Genomic DNA, 23,603 nt, shown 5'->3' with positions numbered 1-23,603 from the left:
CAAAGTGGACAATTCCGCTAGTGGTTGGAGCCCGACCGTTACAATTGGTATTAGAGTCGCTCGCGTGTCCTCTTGGGCGATGGTGGAGCAAACCTCAGTGAGGATGCTGAGTCCCGAAAGGGGGGGAGAAAGGTCCCTTAGGCAAATCTCACATCGACAAAGCACGGAGATGGTTTTGGGTTTAAAAAGTAATGATATAAAATGGGGAAACTAATCACTAGAGACGTCTTTTGGTGGAATGGCCTGGAGAGTTGGAATAACTCCAGGATTAAGCGTGCTCACTTGAGAGAAATCTTAGGATGGGGCACCTCCTAGGAAGTTGTCCATTCTATCTATGGGACAAAACTGTGAGGCTTATAGCCAAAGCGAACAATTCCTCTTGTGGTTGGAGCCCGACAATTACAACCTTAGTGTAGAGGGAAGAAGTTTCAGTTCTACCTATTTGGTATCTACCTGTGGCTTACCTTCAGGTTGTTCTTCCTTTAACTTTTCCACTTTGAAAGCTTTGGGCTATGGGGGGGGTGGATTAGTTGCTAAAGATCTTGCACAGGCTGTAATTTCTGTGTTCTCATTATCCGCTGTGTGGTTGTGCATAATGCATGCTTCAAGAAGATCTTTAGGATGTGCCTTATAAAATTCCTCCTCAACTTATTTGTCAACTATATCAACCTTAAGGCATTCATCAGGTTCGAGTCTGTGCTTTATTGTGTTAAACAGGTTGAATTCCACTTCCTCATCTCCTACTATAACCGTCAGGCTCCAACTACTAGAGGAATTGTCCGCTTTGGCCGTAAGCCTCACGGTTTTGTCCCATAGGTGAAATGGAGAACTTCCCAGGAGGTCACCCATCCTAGGATTTCTCTCAAGCGAGCACGCTTAACCCTGGAGTTCTTCTAACTCTCCAGGCCATTCTACCAAAAGGCACCTCTATTGATTAGTTTTCCCATTTTATATATCATTACCTTATCCTCCCATTCCGATGTGGGATGTGTTTCCTTGTCTTTTAAAGGAGCTTTACGCCACGTCTGGCCTAAGCTGGGCTCCTCACCTCCTTAAGCTTCGAGCGTCCTTGCTCTCACACCGTACTGAGGGAGTGTCAGCTCTAATACCAATTAGGGACTACAAATTATAGTACTGTCCACATGAATAATCATTGACAGACAATATATATCTAAGATGATTGTTCTACTGGCTTTATGCCTGCCCATTGGCTATAGTACCTATTATTATTACTGGCTTATGCCGCCCACTGGCCTAGTGCCTGACATGACCGTTGAATACTGGGGAGACATATGAATGTCTAACTAGTATACTCCCGTGTATCCAGTCTCTATAGTCTGTCATAGGTTACTTGAGCATAGACATGAATAATAAATCTCAAACTTAAATAAATACATGAGACGACCGAATATAATATACATTCATAGAAAATATTCTGATTAACTTAATTGCTTCCAAAGTTTTATAAACATGTAAAAGACTGAAATTTTATAATATTTTATATTTTATTATACTGTTATCCATAGAATATTTATTTTAATTATTTAGTTATTTTTCTTTTATTTTATGCACCACTAAGCGTTATGCTTAGCGCGTTGGTTTTTCCATCGCGTAGGTACAGGAGACCCTCAGCAGCAGTAGTAGAGCTTAGTCTGGACTTGATCAAATCTGCTACTGGGTAGATTGTCACCTCAGCAATCATTTTTGGTAGGGATCATGTATATGTTAGATGTTGCATTTTGATCATTGTGTAAATTATTTTAAGACATGTAATTAAATTTTCAGATTGTATATAAATTGTAAATATTGTACTTAATTTTATATGAATGAAATGTAGTATTTTATTTACTTGAAATGAGTATAAGCATTATGATGACATGACATGATTTATGGAAAATGATATGGATGTGTATTTTTAACAGGTAAAATAAGTAAACTCGCCATGCACTAGTAAAACAGAAGAGACTCTGTCTGAGTCTCCATCAAAATGAAATGAGATAAAAAAAAATTTCTATACATAAGAAAATATGATTAAATAGAAAGTAAAATAATATTGTACCCGATAAGACAGGATAGGGTGCTCCGGCACCGAATGTAGCACACCTTGCTCGGCTATACTGTAGATGAGTGAGGGGTGTTACACCTACCTTGAGAGTTAACCTCCCGTTTTTAACATCTATGATAGCTCCGGCTGTTGCCAAGAAAGGTCTTCCTAAGATGATGGGAATTTGGACATCCTCCTCCATTTCCAAGATAACAAAGTCAACTGGGATGAAGAACTTACCCACCTTGAGAGAGATGTTCTCTAGAATGCCCACAGGATATTTAACCGACCAGTCAGCTAATTACAGTGAGATTGTTGTGGGTTTCAATTCTCTGACTTCTAGCTTTTGACATTTTGATATAGGCATTAGACTCACACTTACCTCTAGATCACAGAGGGCCTTGTCTATTTTCATATTACCGATGAGACAAGGTATGGAGAAGCTTGTTGGATACTTCAGCTTTGGTAGCAGTTTGTTTTGCAGTGTGGCACTGCATTTCTCTGTGAGAGCAATAATCTCATAATCTTCTAGCTTTCTTTTCTTTGATAAAATTTCCTTAAGGAATTTGGCATAGAATGACATTTGAGAAAGTGCTTCAGTGAAGGGAATGTTGATGTAGAGTTTCTGTAATACTTCTAAAAACTTTCCAAACTGCTTCTCTAATTTGGCTTTTTGAAATCTCTAAAAAAAAGGTAGAGGAGGCTGATATGGCTTTGGTAGCTTCTTTTTCTTCTTTGCTTCCTCTTCTTGGTCCTTTTTGGCTTCTTCCTCTTCCTCCTCTGTTTGGCTTTCAGATTTATCAAAGGTTTTCTCGGTTGGATTTTCCTCTGATTGTTCTAGAACTCTTCCACTCCTCAATGTAACTGCCTTGCAATGCTCCTTTGAGTTCATCTCTAGTTGATTAGGTAGTTTACCGGTAGCCTTGCTTGAAGAACTTGCCTGCTAAGCAATTTGATTTTCGAGCATCTTGTTGTGGGTGGAAAGTTGATCCATTATGGAAGCTAGTTGTTTGATCGTTTCATTCTGCTATTGTTGGGCTGCTAGGAAGCCCTCCATCATGGATTCCATAGTTAACTTCTGTTTAGGCTGTTGAAGTTGAGGAGGTGGTGGTGGTTGTTGTGCAAAGTTTTATCCTCTGTTCTGAAATCCAAGGGGTACTGGTGGTCTGTACCCTTGCTTTTTGTTCATTGGCTAGTTTTGGGAATTTGACCATGAGAAATTTGAGTGGTTCCTCCATCTATGTCACACCTTACCCCTCCATAAGGCATAGCATGCTCCCGTAGAATACTTAATGAACTACCGAACTTCACCTACCGATAACTCATTAAGTACCCTACAAGGGATTTTAAAACAATTTTCTTACATTTTGGAAGTGGTGAGCATTTTGGTAAGAATTAAAAACCATTTATTCCAAGTTTAAATACTAGTAAAAATTTTTGTCCATTCAAATTTTGTCGCAAATTTTATAAAAATTTTGACAGAGTTCCCTCTGTATTTTGAGAAACCAGTTCTTCAAATACCTGTAAAAAGCACTTCCAAAACTATTTTACAACTCCCAACCTCCAATAATTCACAATTCAACTCAAGTCAATCCATTTCAAAACAGTTTCACAATCCAAGTCAAATTTGTCAACTCAGTATGTTCAATAATTCCATTCACAAAACATAAGGCAGAAAATCCATATGTACAAATATCAAATTTACAGAAGAAAATCTAAAATAATATTATTATAGTTTATTTACAACTGCTCAATTTACATTGATACTTATGACATTACAGTATTTACATCAAAATAACCATAAGGGTATAAAACAATACCCGTACAAAAGGATCAAAAGATCTTGTCAATCCATGACTCACTCTGCTTTCTCCTTACTTTTATCTGCGACAGTAAATTAAACTATCGCTGAGTATAAACATACTCAGTGGTGCACAATAAAGATTTAAAATGCGATACATAAATCATTTATTGATGAAACATAATTTGAATACTTCACAATCACATTTCGCAAATATCAAAGCTCATAACAACTCATTTTGTCAAATAATATATTAAACAACAGTTTAGTCAAACAATTGCATAAACACAGTGTTGCCAAAGTCGTACACAACTTAAGCCATGATACAAAATTTCCGATCAATGCCATGTTGTACACCACGACAAAGCAATCTCAACCCCATTAATCGAAACCAATGAGGGAGGTGGCTAGCTAGCTAATGAGTACTCATCCGATCTACAACCTCAACTGGCAAGCCAGAGAGGGAGGAAAATAAACGATCTCAACCCCATAAATGGAGGAGGAATGATAAGTAACTGTCATGCTAAGTGTGAATCAAAAATTCGTTTCAAACATTTCATTCAAATATTGCATATAAGAATCAAATCCATTTCCAAAGTTACAATTTGATCACAAGGTGGCAACACAAAAGTTCATAAATTCATAATGCGTAATAAATCAATTTTTCAAGGATAAAATGCTTAAATAGGGTTTATTGTGCACAAACCTCAAGCGAGTCGTCCCTTAGCCTCGACTCGTTTCCTCGGGTTCCTTCCCGATATTCTTTTCAACTGAAACACAAAATTTTACAATGTTTCAGTACTAGAACTTAACATAAATCCCAAAATAAATTTTAACTTCGCATTTACCTATTTCTAACGTGTTAAATTCGACGTTCTCGAAATTTTGTGTTTCGGGTTACTATTCACTGCACTATTTAAGTCAAATAATTGACTTTCTAAGGATTAATAGGTATGGAAACTCCAACTTCACCCACATACCACATTTTGTTCATTAAACTTGTTGGTTTTGGTCACTTTTTCAAAGCATAGGTCATTTTTGGCAAAATTGCCAATTTTCGGTGTTGTGATCCGAAGTTGCACTATTCCATTGGTCGATCTACTGTTGGAATTTGACAAAACTTCCTTCATAGAAAATGTTTCTTATTGTCTTAAGTGTATTCCCATTTTTGGATCACCTCAATCGGAGTTTTGTAGCTCAAGTTATGGCCAAAATAAGTTTACTGTTCACGTGCACTGTTCATACTGCACTTTTGGGTTCTGGCAGATTTTGGTTCAACTTTGGTCAGTAATTTGATTAAGTTAAGTTCATAATTTGGTCTAACTTTCTTCATATTAAATGTTCTACTATGTCTTAGGTTTCCATCGGTTCAAGAATCGCCTAAATCCGAGTTTCCTAGAGAGAGTTATAGCCATCCAAACATTGCTGCTCAATGAAATTTCTGCAGAGGTGCAGGTTTGGTACCCTAACTTTGCTCAATAATTTGAATGGGTTAATGGCATAATTTGGGGTGATGTTCTTCATGAAAGTTTTAGATCTATATGCCCTCTAACCCCTGGCCAAATTTTAGGTCAATTTGACCTGTCTAACTCGAGTTATGACTTACTGTTCATTTGGTCAGTTTTGGTGCAGGGCAGCCTGCTATCAATTCACTTTGGCCAATTGTTTCACCAAGTTTTGGTCAGTTTTTGGCCATGGTTCCTTAATGAAAATTGTGCTCTTTTATGTCTATTTACATCTCCAATTGGTGGCATATCAATTGGACTTGTAAAATTTGAGTTTTGGTCCTTCAAATTGGGTTTGGTCATGCTGCATTGACCTACGAATTTAGCTAAATTTTCCACCATTCCCATACAATTTATTTGGTCCTAATTGATCATTATTTCATTTCACAATAGGTCAAATATGCCATTTATGCATTTCTCCAATTTTTGGTTCATAAACCCTTGCATTGAAACCCTAAACTCACTAACTCTTGTATTTAACCATAACTAGTGCACTTAACCTTAACCATTCAACTAATCAAAGCTTTTAAACTCATTCTAATGCATCAATTTCATGTAAATCATACTCCTATCAAGCTGTCCAAATTTCAGTTTGGTCCCTTTCCCATGTTGGTTTCATTTAAATCAAGTTCTAAGCTCACTTAATTACCTAAACATGCATTTAAATGGAAAAATAAAGAGTTTGATATGCTAACCTCACTTAAAGCTTCAAAACCCTAACCTTTGCTCTTCTTTCTTCTTGAAATCTCCTTCTTAAGTAGTAATAACAAGCTTTAGTAGTATTTTTAGGGGAGTTATGAGAATTGAGTGGGAAAATTAAAGCTTGTATGCAAGCTTTAATGGTGGCTTTCCATGGAGGAAAATGAGAGGGGATGGGGACGGCACAAGGAAGAAGAAATGAGGCTTTTCTAATTTTTTTTTTCTTTTGTTTCCTTTTGTTTATTTTGCTTTGGAAGACCATAAATATCAATTTAATAAATATTTAACAAATTTGTTTATGACATCATTAGTGATGTCATCAACTTTGACTTTTCCATCATTTTTCTCTTTTTTTTTCTATTTATTTTTCTATTAGTTCTTTAATTTAATTTTCGATTTTGAAATTTTCTTTTCTCCGATTTTATTTGACAGTTAGGTCAGGAGTCAGCTCTCGGGGTCAATTGACCAAATTGCCCCTCGCCGGTTCATCCCGGTTTGCAAATAATCCCATATTTCTTCCGGCTCCCTGACCTAATTATTTGACTGGCTTAACAGTTCTTTTTCGTGATTTTCTCTTTTCCACTGTGTTCATAAGGGTCCTAAGGACCGCAGCGTCGCTTTTTACGGTTCGAAATTTGAGTTTAAAATGACTTCGCAGTCGTTCCCGAGGAGGTCACTCATCGCTGTGACTCTCGGCTCGTTAAACCTCTTATGTTCTGTTTTTCTTATTTATAGTCAACTAATTAAACATTACTAATTATTTGTGTTTATGGCTTCTCAAGTTGTCTTAAGTGTGGCCCTAATCCCATTAATTGTCCGGACCGACACCGGTCACCAGAATAGTAAAATATACTAGGCTATACAACGGGGGTGTTACAATCTAGGGTTGTAAGTATTTGACTATGGATTGTTGAGCTACCTCTGGTTGAAGTTCCCTCCGTTATTCATGTAGTTCATCTGTTCTGTGGAGGGTTCATTGAAGTCGTGACATTCTGAAGTCATGTATCCTCCACAGAGCGTTGGCTTGTATTCTATCAAGCCTCTTTGAAAGCTGGTCAAATTGAGCATTTATCATGCTTAGGGCATCTACTTCTAGGATCCCTACTGTTCTCTTTGTGTTCCCCCTTTTATTTGACCACTCATAGTTGTGATACGCGACCCTCTCCAGAAGTTCAAGTGCTTGTGTCACCATTTTCTCCATTAGATCACCTTCTGTAGCTGAATCTACTGTGCTCCTTGTAGAGGACAGTAGCCCATTGTAAAAATTCTGAACTAGGAGCCAATCCTCTATGCCATAGTGTGGACATTCCCTCTATAGGTCTTTATACCTCTCCCATGCATCATAGAGTGATTCACCTTCGTTTTGTCTAAAGGTGATGAGTTCAACCCTCAACTTTACAGTCTTCGCAGGTGGAAAATACCTTACCAGAAAGGATTGTGAGAGGTCTTCCCAAGTGGTGAATGCGCTAGCTAGTTGAGAAAGTAACCACTTTCTTGCTCTATCTCGAAGGGAGAATGGGAATGCTCTGAGTCTTATAGCTTGATCAGAGACCCCATTCATCTTGAATGTGTCACATAGGGCAAGAAAGCACTAGAGGTGTTAATGTAGATCTTCTATAGGTGAGCCTCCAAACTGGGTCTGTTGGATCATCTTGAGCCATGCCAGTTTTAATTCGAAGTTGTTGGCCTCTACTGTTGGTCTTGTAACATTGGGCTGGAATCCTTGGAAAAATGGAGCTCCATAGTCTCTCAAGAGTCTTGGCCTGTTGTTGTTATCTGCCATGACTAGAGTTTATAGATTACCTTGATCTTGTCCTTGGTGTCTCCTTTCTCTCCTGATAGCTCTCAGAGTTCTATCTATCTCGGGATCTAAGTCCAAAACTTCTTCTTCTGGCTTTGCTCTGGTCATGCACCAGATAAATACCTAAGAGAAAGTAAAAGAAATAAAACAAATTAAATAAAACTGAATAGTAAATATAAATACCTAAATCAGCTAAATTACCTATTGCTTAATATTACTAAGATTAAATTTGCCAGCAACAGTGCCAAAAACTTGTTTGCCAATTTTTCAACCACCGCAAGTGCACGGATCGCTAACAAGTAATAGAGTAGTGAGTGAAGTATCGCCCCACGAGAAATTTAGTTAGCAAGTACTAAATTACATAATAATTTTGACTGTTTAGGCTATCGAATATGTATGAAGAGTGAATTAGATCTAATTTGGATGCTGGAAATAAACTTTTAGTTAAACTATCTATTTAAGCAATTCCAGAATTAAGATTTCACACTATAATCTCATTATGGATTTTAATCTTGTCTATTCATTGGATCAAGGATCGTTACTTTGATAGAAATTAAACCTAAAATATCCTAGGTCCTCTCTCAAGGCACCTAAGGTGTGTTTCGATTAGAGCTAAACCCTACTTTCGTTAGTGATTAGTCATAATAAAAACCCTTTAAGATCTTTGATTAATTATAGAACTCCACAAAGGTCTTCAGCCTATTTCTAGATCAGATTTCCTAAGTTCAAGGTCTCGATTTTCTAATATTAATCTTCACCTTTCAGTCCTTCAATTAATATCTATAATCAATACTAAGTGGGTACCAACACATAGCATGCATTAAGATCACAAGAAATTGAATCAAAGGACAGAACTCAAATCCAATAAATAGAATTCAATATTCATCCATAATAATAATTACAAATGTTACTCTCCTAATTCCAGAATAAGAGGATTACTCACTCATGGTGACAAATAGAATAAAAATAAAGTGAAAGAACATGAACAATCTGCTTAAAGAAATAGAATAAAAGAATCGATGAGGGTTTTCTGCAACTTTGGACTTGTGGAACTTTGGTTAAAGGCTCCTCTCTTGCACTGGTGCTCTCTTCTTCAAAACGGCTGCCAAGAATAACGTATGTGTGTAAATGAAAACTCTTCTAAAACTCCAAAAAAAAGCTTCTTTTTTTTTTCTGTTGTCATCTTCTGCTTCTCTTTATAATAGGTGGCCTAGGGTTAGGTTTTTAAAGTTCTAAAAGCATTAGGAGACTGTTTGGAGTGTGTAAACTGGAGCTGAAATTCGGATAAGGAAACTGGTTACCGCATGATACACGGCCCATGTGTCACTACACGGCCCAGGGTCGTGTAACTTACTAGAGATGAATGGTCGCATCTTGTATTAGCACAAGATATTACACGAGGCATTGCTAGTTACACGAGTCTAATTACATGACCCGTGTTCTTCTGTTCTTCATAGAATTCTTCAAACCTGGCTTGGCAGAGACTTACACGGGTCTCCACAGTTTACACGGGTCGTGGTACACGGTCCGTGTACTTTGTTTCTTCCTTGGATCTCTGGCTTTCTCCTGGCAGTAGGTTACATGAGTCTATGGCTTTGCTTACATGACCCGTCTAATGTGTATCAGCAGCACTTCTTAATCCTTTGGCCTTTCTAAGCTTCCTTCGCACTCCTATGCCTTGGAACTTCACCCAAACACCAAAAATGATGCAGAAAACATGAAATTTAGAGCTTGGCAATAAAATTTACAAAAGCTGATGAAATTAATGATTATGCATGAGATTACTAGTCTAAATGCTATGAAATATTATATAAATATACTTAAAAATATCTATATAATACAAGTGTATCAGGTGCATGCAAAAGTAGTTATTTCAGAAGGGTGTTTCATGAGACGTTGTAAAATAGACAATATGAGTCACATCCTTACATCACAGAGATTGGTAATAAAGGGGAACAAAGGCTAGTGCTGTAGGATACCATATCAGAGTGTAGAAGAAGCATAGCTAGTGTAGGTACACTTGGCATTTCAATGGAACTCTACATGACTAGCTGGATAAGGTGGATAGGAGTTAGTCTAAGGACTTTAGTAATGACACAAAGGAGATTGGAAATTCGAAGTATCATGAGAGTGAAAAGATGCATAGGTATTGACCATTGAGGTCATAAACAAGTAGAAATTTCGAATGAGATGCCTATGACACGTGCTACAGGAAAGCATCTCATAGGATACTATAAGATAAGGAACATAAGTTACGTATTTGGGAAGTAGAGATTGTTGAAACAGAGGAATGGGGATTGAAGTCACTAAGAGATACGTTAGGACATAATGAAGGAGAGGTAAGCACCAAAGCTGATTGAAGTTATAAGATATCAAGTCAAGCGCAGTGGAGGTATAGTGAATACTGAAGATGTCAGAAAAAGATTGAGATATAGTGAGTACTGAAGATGTCAGAAAAAGATTGAGGAGTGGTTTGAGGTACGAGTTTCGCTATGAAATGACGATGATAGCTAGGACACTATAGCAGACAAAAGAGCTATGCAGATCCTAGGCGAAAGGATTTAGAGTTTGCAGTGGGCGATTATGTATTCCTGACGGTCTTTTTGATGAAGGAAGTTATGAGATTTGAGAAGAAGGGCAAGCTTGCATCCCGATACATAAAGCCTTTTGAGATTACTAATAGAGTCGGAGTAGTTGCCTACCGATTGGAGCTACCACCCAATCTCTCCCATGTTCATCCTGTATTTCACATTTCCATACTCAGAGAATACATCCCTGATCCTTCCCATGTATTGCAGCCAAATACCATAGAGCTAAGTAGGGACTTGACCTACGAGGAACAGCCAGTAGCCATAGTAGACTACGAATTGAGACAGTTAAGGTCAAAGCAGATTCCGATTGTTAAAGTACTATGGAGGAGCCAAACAGTAGAAGAGTGTACTTGGGAGTCATAGCGGGACGTGTGCAGCAAGTACCCTTATCTGTTCAATATGTAATATTGTTTCTTTAATCTGCCTTGTATAAAAATTCGAGGACGAATTTTTTATAAGGGAGGGAGAATGTAACACCCCTAATTTTTAAATATTATTTAATATGTAAATATTTTATTCTAACCCTGGTATTGTGGGCTTCGCGTAGGTACTTTCATTTTATGGAAATTCGACTGTCACCCGGATCTACAATTTCAGGCCGAGCAGATAAGCTGCTGGAACTATTTCAGAACCGAGTCAAGATTATAGGCTACCCCACCATTTCCAGACATCGCGGACACCATTTCAGTATCAGAATTGGCGTAGGTAAGCCCGAACCCTAAGTTTCCTTAATTATTTAATTTCAGATTTAGATTGAAAATTCATAAAATATTCGTGGGTAGTTAGAAAATTATAATTCTTTTTTATTAGCTTAGTAATATTGCTAAGGACCATAGGACAAAATTTTGTAATTTTTAGAGCTTATTTGGGTAGTTTTTGCAAAAAGGGGTTAGTTGTAGGGACTAAATTATAATTTTCTAAAATTATGACTGTTGACTATTTGGATGGGCCCAGAAGGGGCCATGTGATGTGATTGAGATATGGTTATATGACTTGTGGATATAAAAATGTATTTTTGAGCCCTCTTACAGGTTGGGTAGGTCCTAGGTATAGGGGGAACTCTGCCGGATTTTCGGCACAACTTAGGGTGTCTTTGATTCTTTTTAAGCTTGTATTGAGCCAATTATATTAAATAATTATAATGTAATTGTTAGGTGAGATGGGACAGTTTTCCTCCTCCGCACAGCCACCACAGTGACCTCGATTTACGTCTGTGAGTAAAATATTAATTTTAATTATAATTTCAATATTATTATATGTTCAGGCATGCCCATGCATCACTTATAAATATATATTTATGTAATTAAATATTAGGAACGTTTTATATTGCATCTTTATTTGATGAAATATTATAGATGTTGTTTTATGGTCATTTGGAGCAGTGTGCATGTATTGGTGTGCGTGGAGTGTGTGATATTGGATATGGACAGGACGGGTAGACGTGGTTGGAGCTTGACTCGCTGGGATCTGATCCTTTATGGATAAGTCGGGGTAGGCACAGCTCGAGATGATCTCGCTGGCCCCCACATTTGGTCTATTAAGAGAAAGTCTGGCTTGAGATATACTCGCTGGCAAAGGTTGGATTAAGAGAGTTCATTTGGATATGCTATGTATGTATTAGCTGAAATTATAAGCATGATATATGAGCATGCATGGATGATCATTGGGTTGAATGAGGGGGTTGAGCTCCCATTTGAATTAATATTGTTATGAGGATATAGAAGGTGAGCTGAGCTCCCAAAATTATTATATATATTGTGTTTATAGGTCGGATGAGTCAAAAACTCTTCGTTGGATAGTCCATGTTATGATCGAATTTTGTCCGATTAATTTTTTAAAATTGGGCTTAATATAGGCTTTAGAATTATGTCAAGTAATAATTAAGCTTACTACAAACTTCGAAGATTTTAGGCTGGCCCAGATTATAGTATCGATCCGATCTATTGATTAGATCGTGATAATATATTTATGTCTCACATTTTAATAAAATGGTTAAAATTTAAAAAATAATTTTTTTAAAAAAAAAATTGAGTGATTTTTCTTAAAAATTATATATCTAATAACAAATTCATTATATAGAAATCTCCTTTATGAAATATTATTATTCTATACACAGAGCATAAATCAACTAACTGTAGCACTGACGATTTGGACACGGGGCAGCAATGACCAATGAGAACGAAGGGCTCTTAAACGATGAAATTACGTATGGCTAGATTAATAAATTTTAACGTGTTAGATTTTTAACATGTTAGATTCGATTATCTGTCGTGGCAGGGCGCCACCTGTTGGTTTTTCGAGATTTTTTTTCGAGATTAACGAACAGCTAACAGTTGATTTTACAGGAGAAGAATTAAATCTTTCTTACTATACCAGGAAGAGGAAAGCAAAATCATTACACAGGACTAATTGTTGTACAAGTGCGTAAATTTAAATTACATAAATAAATTGTATAATAATAAAATATATATAAAAAAATAAAATTTAATGTAATTTTATTATAAAATATAAATAAAAAAAATTTATTATGATAAAACGGGAAATAGTATCCCTCAAAATTTTTAAATTTTAATTTTAAAATATTTTTTTGAATCTCACAATTTTATTATAAAATATGAAATATTATAATATTTATATTAGTATATACTGCAAAAGTACCGTACTCACATTTTCAAAAAGATCAATGGTTGATTTTAAGCTGGAGCCTATATTCCGATTGGGTGCGAAACTTTTTAATTGAGTCACAACTTAAATCTATAAAATATATATCTAAAATTTAAACCATAAAAAATAATAATTAAAATTTATAAAAAAAACATATTCAAAATTTAAACCACCAAAAATAACATAAATCAGTTGCCAACTTGGGTGCCTAATTTAATAGCCTTCTTCCTCGATTACGTGCACATCCTGAGATTTCAAGCAAGAGAGATCATAGCAACTGGATGGATCAAGTAGCCTTCAACAATTCTCCTGAATCCCCATTGATTTCTAACTCTGAAACTGCTACTCATCCTGCCAAAAAAAGCTATGACAAAACTGAGATAATCACTGAACTCAAGAAACAAATGAGCTTGGCAGGACCTCTAATTTTTGTCAGTTTCTTGCAATACAGTCTACAGATGATCTCGGTCATGTTTGTAGGCCGTCTCGGAGAGCTGTCTCTTTCAAGTGCTTCAATGGCTACTTCATTTGCGGGAGTTACTGGTTTTGGTTTCATGGTATATAAGGCTTTTCAAGAATATTTATTCTGCTTATTTTAGGTGCATTTATTGATCGCAATATATATATATATATATATATATATATATATATATATATATATATATATATATATAAGTAACATATCCATTAATAAAAAAGTGAATATTCATGAAAACATTGATTTAGAAGGTGGAGCTCTAAGTCTTTGTACAAAACAAATGATGAATCAAACGAAATAATCTTAAATTCCTAAGAGCTATATATATTAGTAAACGTTAAGAGAGTCACTCTGTATATATAGCTGTTAGGCAGGCACAGTTTACTGATTGCTTTCTAAAAAACAACCAGAATTCATTTTGTTTATCCTTAGATTTAAGAAATTGATCATCTTTCTCTAAATTTCCAATGGACACCTCTGAATTTTGTGGTCTGTGTGATAGCTGGGAATGGGAAGTGCACTAGAGACATTCTGTGGGCAAGCCTACGGAGCACAACAGTACCATATGCTGGGTGTGTACATGCAAAGAGCTATGCTAGTTCTTGTACTTACAAGCATCCCTATATCATTGATTTGGCACTTCACAGGCCAGATTTTCATAAGCCTCAAGCAAGACCCACAAATTTCAATCCACTCAGGAATCTATGCACGGTGGTTGATCCCTGCCATTGTTCCATATGGTCTTCTTCAGTGCCAGCTTAGATTCCTACAAACCCAGAACATTGTTTGGCCATTGGTGTTAAGTACTGGCATCACAAGTTTGGTCCATCTTCTCATTTGCTGGACATTCATCTTTAGATTCGGCTTTGGCAATGAAGGGGCTGCCCTGTCTATTGCAATCTCTTACTGGACCAATGTGCTTATTTTAGCTATCTATGTCCAATTTTCTCCAACATGCCAAAATACTTGGACAGGTTTCTCCAGGGCAGGAACCAAAAATCTGCTTAGTTTTCTTAAATTGGGAATACCTTCAGCTCTAATGGTTTGGTGAGTTCAATTTTTCTTAAAATTCTAGAACTTTCATTTTGATTTGTCTCTCTCATTATATTCTTCACAATATATTTTTGTCTATTTCTGTTTTATGTATCAGCTTGGAACTCTGGTCGTATGAGTTTTTAGTTATTATGTCAGGTCTACTTCCAAATCCGAAACTAGAATTGTCAATGATGAGCATCAGGTTTGAACACTTTATTGGCACGTAATTTTCTATTCACTTATGCATCGTTGACAATAAAAGAAAGTCTAAAAATTAAAATATTTTGAAGGGATTTCTTTTGCCATATATTATAAGAACATATTGAATTCCATTTCCAATTCTCTAACATAGTCACAATTCTGCAGCTTGAATACGAGTTCTGTGGTATTCAGAATCCCCTTTGGCCTCGGTAGTGCTGTGAGGTAAGTACACTAGGACATGTTAGTCTTTGCCTGATTAGCAGCAATTTGTTGATATATTATGATTTCCTTTTCCTGTTTCTTTCTTTTTCTTGCTTAAAGCACAAGAGTTTCAAATGAGTTAGGCTCTGGGAGACCTCATGCTGCACATTTGGCAGTACAGATTGTAATTTTCTTGGCACTTATAGAGAATTTATCACTAAGCTTACTTCTAGTTGCAGTTAGGGATGTTTGGGGTTTCTTGTACACTAATGAAAAGGAAGTTGTAAGATATTTGGCATCTGTAGCGCCATTGCTTGCATTATCCAACTTCATGGATGGGATACAGACTGTGCTCTCAGGTTCAACACTGGAAAAACAATTTGGACATTTCATGTCTGGATGAATACTTCAAAAATATATCTTTTAAAACATGACGTCTTTGCCAAAACGTAGGTACTGCTAGAGGTTGTGGGTGGCAAAAGATTGGTGCATGTGTAAACTTAGGAGCTTACTACGTTGTAGGCCTACCTTCTGCTATAGTTCTGACTTTTTTCTTCCACTTAGGAGGAAAGGTAAGATTATTACTTCATAGAGAAATTAATTAAGAGTATTGCTAGCTCTTCTTGGACTAATTTCTTTGTAGCTAATTGTTGCAGGGACTTTGGATGGGAATCATATGTGGTAGTTCTATACAAGCTGTTTTGCTTTTAGCCATTACTATGCACGCTAATTGGGAGCAGGAAGTACATAAATATATGTCTTTCCTTTTAAGGCCATCTATAAGTTAACCACATGAATGGATTTTTGTTCTAATTTTCTGTATTTCTCTCAGGCCAAGAAGGCCAAGGTTATGGTATGTGCTTCCAGAATCTCAACAGATGAGCCTACGGAAGTAGTTTAATTAGTAACTGTTGCTGCTCGGAGTGTTGGCTCTATGCAGATGTGGACATGATCAGTGCAAAGTGACCAAGCTCAAGTTCTAAAACATAATATGAAACAATCTAAGCACTTGAGAAATTCCGTTTCCTGTCTGAAGATTCAACATCTACCAGCCAGGAATTTCCAAATGATATTTCCCTTCCAATTTCTGAGAAAAATACATTAAGAACTATATATTTTAGGACCTTAATTTTCTATTAAATTATTTTTATTTTTCATTGGGAGCTATCAGATTATTTTGGTGATGAATTGTGAGCTCATACACGCAAATTGCAACAATATTCCACTCTCTTTAAAAAGTATTAATTTAGGCATTTTGAATCCACAAACAAGCACGTATATGAATAAGTATGTACTGAAAATAAAAATAAGCGTATATATGAATGGACAATAACATTAACATTAATAATGTAATTGCAGATGAACATACTTGGAAAAATTTATACAAATACATCAATATCTATTTAAATCCAAAATTCCAAATATTTAACATATTTATTACAAACATCCTTCACAATAGGTTTAGTGAAAGTATTTTTAATCATATCATGTGTTGATATGTACTTGATATTCACCTATTTTCTTGTAATTATATTGTGTGACCTTCAAATCTAGTTTTAGTATCATTTTTCCGTGACATTAATACGATACTTAGAATATTAACATCACTAGAATGAAAGGAAGGAATTGTTATATGAATAATAACTATGACAAATTCATTACAAGGAACGTAGGTGGCAACTTACCCTTTGTAGAAATCTATCATCCTTTTTAATCATAAGCCATTAAACCTAGGTTCAAGATAATGAGTATGAGAGAGGGAAAGGTTTTAGCAACCTCTCCGCCTAGATTTACTTAGAATAAAAGCAAGTCTCTACTAATTATTTCTCAAGCCTATCTTGTTATCCCATTTATTTAATTTATTAAATATACATTTACATAACTAAGTTTACATACACCCGTTGTTCATACAAACATGTTAAAGCATACAAATACAAGTCCTAAAGCATGCCAAATTTCTAGATTAAGTAGTATTACTACATTTACCATATTGCCTTGACATGTGAATTAGAATAAGTTAATCTTATACATGGTTTATTTACACAACAACATAGTACAAGTAAGGCATTTACATTGACCTAAATTACTAACATGCATATTTTAATTAATCTCAGTTACCCTACATGCAAATTAACTAAGTTTATTATGGAGATGGGGCTGAATTTTACAAAGGAGAAACCCAAATATACATAATCTCTAAATTTAAAACCTAGGGTTTTTATCATGCATAATTAAATTTTGAAATTATCAAATGGTCCTAAGCGCAAAATTAATTTACTAAAACCATTTTCATGCAAATTAAAGACACAAACAATTAAAGAAAAACCTAATTAAAGAAGAATAGAATTAAAATCTAATAAATAAAGAAAAGGCCCTTAAAAATAAAATAAATGAAATAAATCATATTTTATTACAAAAGCTTAGGGCTTACTGTCATCATGCAAAAGGCCTTGAAATCCATTTTAAATTACACTAAATCCATCAAAGGGTCCAATTTGCTTTTCTTACATAACTATTTGACTTTAGGCCTCTCTTTTTATACTTGTACTTATTTGTTTTACTTTTCATATATTTACTCAAAATAATATAATATAAAAGATAAATAATTAAATAAATATAAAAATAAATTAATTAAATAAAAAAGAAAATAATTAATTACAAAGTCAAAGTTAAAATTTGGAATTTTGGCCAAATGAAACATCCAATCTATCTCCACTTTTAAAATCTAATCTAATTCTAGTGGATGTAAGAAACATTATAAACACCAAATAGCAAAGAAAAAGCATGAATAATAGATAAAAAATTCAAAAGAAACCTAATTCAACTAAAACATGCACATTCACAAAATAAATAAAAAAATAAATAGAACATGCACAAATTTAGAATTTTCTAAATATAGGCAAGAATCATAAAAAAAAATAAAGAAATCATAAAAATTCCAAAAAATGTATGGCATGATCCTACCATTATGTTCTTGTATGTAAAAAAAAAAAAAAAAAAAAAAAAAAAAAAAAAAAAGAAATTCTGATTGATATGGACTATGCATAAAATAGACAAATTCACCCTACTGTATATGACTTGATTTTGACCATCAAATTTGTAAAATTATGGAAAAATATTAAAATATAATAAAAAATTATAAAAATTTATCAGAAGATAGATGCATATTAAAATAAAAATATTGTAAAATAAAATTTAAAATTTTTTAATCATACAAAAAATGTAACTTCAAATAATTAATATTTAAATAGTTATAATCTGTAAATATTTTTGTTATATTCATACACAATTTTTCTTTGATATTATTATAGCACTAAGCTATAAGAGAGACCGCCCATTTATTATATATATGATGACGTAATAATCTCACCCCTCAGATCAATCTAAGGGAATAGAATCATTAAACCAATATAATTAAAATATGTTTAAGAATATTTTATAAGGGAAAGGAGAATATGTTTAAGAAGTCATAATTAAAATTAAAACAAATGCATATTAATAAGAAATAAATTAGAAATATAAAATTAATAAAAAGGCAAAACCAAGAAAAAAGAAGAAGTGGCAATCAAAATTAATAAAAAGAAATTTAATTACTTTTCACATAAATAGAAATAACATTATTTAAGTGTGGTTTAGTCTTGGAGTTTATTAACTTTTGGGCTGGCCTTGTGCTGTGGTTTTAACTTTTAAATTAAGTCTTCAGGTAAAAAATTTATCTTCAATAAAGCTAATTAATTAATAATTACTTTTGATACTTTGATTAAAAAAATAATTACTTTTGGTGGTTTGATTTGACTATGGATGGGAATCACAATTCACATGGGCGAATTTCCTACCTTAAGAAAGGAATTGCATCATATATTTTGCCAAGGAATTAATTCTCACTTTCACCACATAAAAAGTAAAGCAAAATCATTCCACATACGACACAAATCATTCCTACTTTAAGAGGCTCCCTCCTCATGCACATCCTCAGATTTCAACAAGCAAGAGGAGATCATAACAACTCAGATGGATCAACAACACTTCAACTGTTCTCATGAATCCCCCTTGATTTCTAACTCCGAAAATGCTGCTCATCCTGCCAAGAAATGCTATGACAAAGCTGAGATAATCACTGAACTCAAGAAACAAATGAGCTTGGCAGGACCTCTAGTCTTTGTCAGTTTCTTACAATACAGTCGACAGATGATCTCGGTCATGTTTGTAGGCCGTCTCGGAGAGCTCTCTCTTTCAAGTGCTTCAATGGCTACTTCATTTGCGGCAGTTCCTGGTTTTGGTTTCATCGAATATAAGGCTTTTCAAGAATCTTTATTCTGCTTATTTTAGGTGCATTTATTGATAGCATTACATATATATATTATGATCATAAAAGTAACATATCCATTAATAACAAAGTGAATATTCAGGAAAGTCATTGATGGAGAAGGTGGAGCTTTACGCCTTTGTACAAAACAAAATGATAAATCAAACGAAATCATCTTAAATTCCTAAGAGCTATATATATTAGTAAACGTTAAGAGAGTTCCTCTGTTTATATAGCTGTTAGGCAGGCACAGTTTACTGATTGCTTTCTAAAAAACAATCAGAATTCATTTTGCTGATCCTTAGATTTAAGTAATTGATCATCTTTCTCAAATTTTCTAATGGACATCTCTGAATTTTGTGGTCTGTGTGATAGCTGGGAATGGGAAGCGCACTAGAGACATTCTGTGGGCAAGCCTACGAAGCGCAACAGTACCATATGCTGGGTGTGTACATGCAAAGAGCTATGCTAGTTCTTGTACTTACAAGCATCCCTATATCGTTGATTTGGCACTTCACAGGCCAGATTTTCATAAGCCTCAAGCAAGACCCACAAATTTCAATCCGCTCAGGAATCTATGCACGGTGGTTGATCCCTGCCATTGTTCCATATGGTCTTCTTCAGTGTCAGCTTAGATTCCTACAAACCCAGAACATTGTTTGGCCATTGGTGTTAAGTACTGGCATCACAAGTTTGGTCCATCTTCTCATTTGCTGGACATTCATCTTTAGATTCGGCTTTGGCAATGAAGGGGCTGCCCTGTCTATTGCAATCTCTTACTGGACCAATTATGTCAAATTTTCTCCAACATGCCAAAATACTTGGACAGGATTCTCCAGGACAGGAACCAAAAATCTGCTTAGTTTTCTTAAATTGGGAATACCTTCAGCTCTAATGGTTTGGTGAGTTCAATTTTTCTTAAAATTCTAGAACTATCATTTTGATTGGTTTCTCTCATTATATTCTTCACAATATATTTTTGTCTATTTATGTTATATGTATCAGCTTGGAACTCTGGTCGTATGAGTTTTTAGTTATTATGTCAGGTCTACTTCCAAATCCGAAACTAGAATTGTCAATGATGAGCATCAGGTTTGAGCACTTTATTGGCACGTAATTTTCTATTCACTTATGCATCGTTGACAATAAAAGAAAGTCTAAAAATTAAAATATTTTGAAGGGGTTTCTTTTGCCATATATTATAAGAACATATTGAATTCCATTTCCAATTCTCTAATATAGTCACAATTCTGCAGCTTGAATACGAGTTCTGTGGTATTCAGAATCCCCTTTGGCCTCGGTAGTGCTGTGAGGTAAGTACACTAGGACATGTTAGTCTTTGCCTGATTAGCAGCAATTTGTTGATATATTATGATTTCCTTTTCCTGTTTCTTTCTTTTTCTTGCTTAAAGCCCAAGAGTTTCAAATGAGTTAGGCGCTGGGAGACCTTATGCTGCACATTTGGCAGTACAGATTGTAATTTTCTTGACACTTATAGAGAGTTTATCACTAAGCTTACTTCTGGTTGCAGTTAGGGAAGTTTGGGTTTTCTTGTACACTAATGAAAAGGAAGTTGTAAGATATTTGGCGTCTGTAGCGCCAGTGCTTGCATTATCCAACTTCATGGATGGGATACAGACTGTGCTCTAAGGTTCAACACTGGAAAAACTATTTGGACATTTCATGTCTGGATGAATACTTCAAATATAGATCTTTTAAAACTTGACGTCTTTGCCAAAACGTAGGTACTGCTAGAGGTTGTGGGTGGCAAAAGATTGGTGCATGTGTAAACTTAGGAGCTTATTACCTTGTAGGCCTACCTTCTGCTATAGTTCTGACTTTTTTCTTCCACTTAGGAGGAAAGGTAAGATTATTACTTCATTGAGAAATTAATTAAGAGTATTGCTAGCTCTTCTTGGACTAATTTCTTTGTAGCTAATTGTTGCAGGGACTTTGGATGGGAATCACAGGTGGTAGTTTATACAAGTTGTTTTGCTTTTAGCCATTATAAGTTAAGCACATGAATGGATTTTATTCTAATTTTCTTTATTTCTCTCAGGCTAAGAAGGCCAGGGTTATAGTATATGCTTCCAGAATCTCAACAGATACGCCTACAGAAGTAGTTTAATTAGTACCCGTTGCTGCTTGGAGTGTAGGCTGTATGCAGCCATGGATATGATCAATGCAAAGTGACCAAGCCCAAGTTTTAAAACATAATATGAAACAATCTATGCACTTGAGAAATTCAGTTCATGTTCCTGTCTGAAGATTCAACGTCTACCAGCAAGGAATTTCCAAATGATATTTCCCTAATTTGAAGTAGTTGCCTACTATATTTTCCTTCTACTTTCTGAGAAAAATATATTAAATTAATTTTCATTTTTTAGTGGGACCTATCAGATTATTTTGGATTGTAATTTTCAAGATCGTTGATGGAAAGTTTTGAGCGAATTGATAGATGCAAATTCCAACATTCCACTTTCTCTTTATTAAAAGTATGAATGTGCCAGAAATATTGCCTTACGCAAATGAGACTCATATTAGCTATATATGAATGTGATGTGAATTAATTGTGAAACACAGCAAATCAAAGCAGCAGGTTTGGACACCATTGGTTGCCGGTTTCTTGTTGACGTCAACATTGGTGGTTGTGGCCGCCTGTAACACCGTGTTGGCATGGATCACGGTGCTAGTGATGCTACCCTTGGCCGGGAAGCGTCCCCGAGTGCCTGTTCAACAGCAAAGGAAGATCACCACTGGTGTTGTTATGTATTTCTTTCCTTTTCTTCAATGATTACGCAATGGCTTCCTTTAAAATAAATTTGTAAGAAAAAATTTTAATTCTCACATAATTTTAATTTAATTTTCCTTCTTTTAAAATTAAAAAAAATTAAATTATTTTATTTTAAACATAAAATTAATTAAATTAAATTATTATAAAATTTTAATTTCCAAATATAGGAGATATATTTTGGTAAACATCTTACATTAATTAATCTTTACTTGTAAATAAATTTATTTTTATGTACCAATGTTATATATCCAAACTATAAATTTAATTGTTGTTATGTGATCTCTAAATTGCATTAACTAGAGGTTAATAAGTACATATTTAAGGTTTAATGCTTAATTCCACTTATGTATTTATTGGAATATTCAATTTAGTTAATTTTTAATTTTTTTTTCAAAAATCAATTTAAAAATTTCGATTTAAATTCAATTTAGCCCTGAAAATTGAAAAAAAAAATTAAGAAATTGAGCCTATTGATTTTAGGCTAAATCAAGGAATTGAACTTTTTGTTTTTTTGTCTAAGAGAGTGTTTGATTTGATTGATTACTTTTAACTTTTGACTTAAAATATATTTTTACTTTTAACTTTTAACTTAAAATATATTTTTTAACTTATGAGTTAAATTAAAAATAAGTAGTTTATTATTTGATAAAATTACTTCAAAATAACTTTTAAATAGTATAAGTATTTAGTTAAAAGGTACTTAAAAGTAATTTAATTAGTTAAAAATACTAAAAATGATACATAATTAAGTGTTATAGTTATTAAAATGAGGATAATATTGATAATTTTAAAAATTATTATGATAGTCTTTTATTTAGTCAATGAGTTGTTTTAAAATAAGTAAATAAGTCATAAGTAATTCTAACTTATTTATGTAGATTTTTTTAATTTATAAATCAAATTAAAAATTAATCTACTTATAACTTTCTACTTATAAGTAAGTTTAACTAACTTATAAGCCTAATCAAACATTCTACAAATCAAGAAATTTAACTCATAAATTTTAAATTTTGAGATAAATTAAACTTAAATTGAAACTATTAGATTAGTTTTGATGAAAAGTTGAAAATAAGTTAAATTAAACTTTCTAAATAAATACAAAAGTAAAATTGAAGATTTAACCACTGATTTAATTAATGAGTTAATGTAAGATTATAAGTTAATAATATGATGTATTTAGGAAAAAAATTATATTATGATATAGTGATTTCATGTAAATTTATTATATAAAATGACAAATCAATATTATATATATACATCCATATCTATATGGATATAAAGTTGGTCTCTAAAATAAACTAAGAGATTGCATTCATTCCTTAGATATTAAAATGTGCTAAGTGGCACACAAACTTTTATTATATATTATTTTTACTTTTTAGTTATACTTTTATCATTAATATGTATATATTAAATATAATTTATTAATTTTATTATTACTACTAATTAATATATAACTTTTTAATTTTCAATGAAGTAAACT

The 23,603-nt window shown here is 33.9% G+C and overlaps 1 protein-coding gene, 1 non-coding gene and 1 pseudogene across 4 annotated transcripts; all 3 read left to right on the top strand.

The window, feature by feature from the left end:
• Positions 1–7,338: 7,338 nt before the first annotated feature.
• On the top strand, positions 7,339–7,445 carry LOC131175735 (small nucleolar RNA R71). Its single transcript, XR_009145924.1, has one exon. It is a non-coding gene; the product is annotated as a small nucleolar RNA R71 (small nucleolar RNA).
• Positions 7,446–13,285: 5,840 nt separating this feature from the next.
• LOC110646368 (protein DETOXIFICATION 16) lies at positions 13,286–16,177 on the top strand. Of its 3 annotated transcripts, none has more exons than XR_002493134.2 (8): positions 13,286–13,662; positions 14,086–14,630; positions 14,734–14,820; positions 14,985–15,041; positions 15,141–15,379; positions 15,474–15,592; positions 15,664–15,763; positions 15,853–16,177. XR_002493134.2 is itself a non-coding variant. In XM_021799793.2 (8 exons), the coding sequence occupies exons 1-8, from the start codon at positions 13,387–13,389 to the stop codon at positions 15,919–15,921; spliced, it is 1,479 nt and encodes a 492-aa protein (XP_021655485.2). In that variant the 5' UTR covers positions 13,286–13,386; the 3' UTR covers positions 15,922–16,177. The 3 variants fall into 3 exon arrangements, 2 of the variants coding, with proteins under 2 accessions (XP_021655485.2, XP_057996044.1); XM_021799793.2 differs by having other exon boundaries at positions 15,677–15,763; XM_058140061.1 differs by having other exon boundaries at positions 15,664–16,177.
• Positions 16,178–18,894: 2,717 nt separating this feature from the next.
• Positions 18,895–21,849, top strand: LOC110646385 (protein DETOXIFICATION 16-like; annotated as a pseudogene).
• Positions 21,850–23,603: the final 1,754 nt, after the last annotated feature.

Source organism: Hevea brasiliensis, chromosome 17, assembly GCF_030052815.1.
Source record: "Hevea brasiliensis isolate MT/VB/25A 57/8 chromosome 17, ASM3005281v1, whole genome shotgun sequence".
Lineage (NCBI taxonomy): Eukaryota > Viridiplantae > Streptophyta > Magnoliopsida > Malpighiales > Euphorbiaceae > Hevea > Hevea brasiliensis.
The sequence above is the reverse complement of the archived record's forward strand: the minus strand, read 5'-3'. Positions and strand labels throughout refer to the sequence as shown.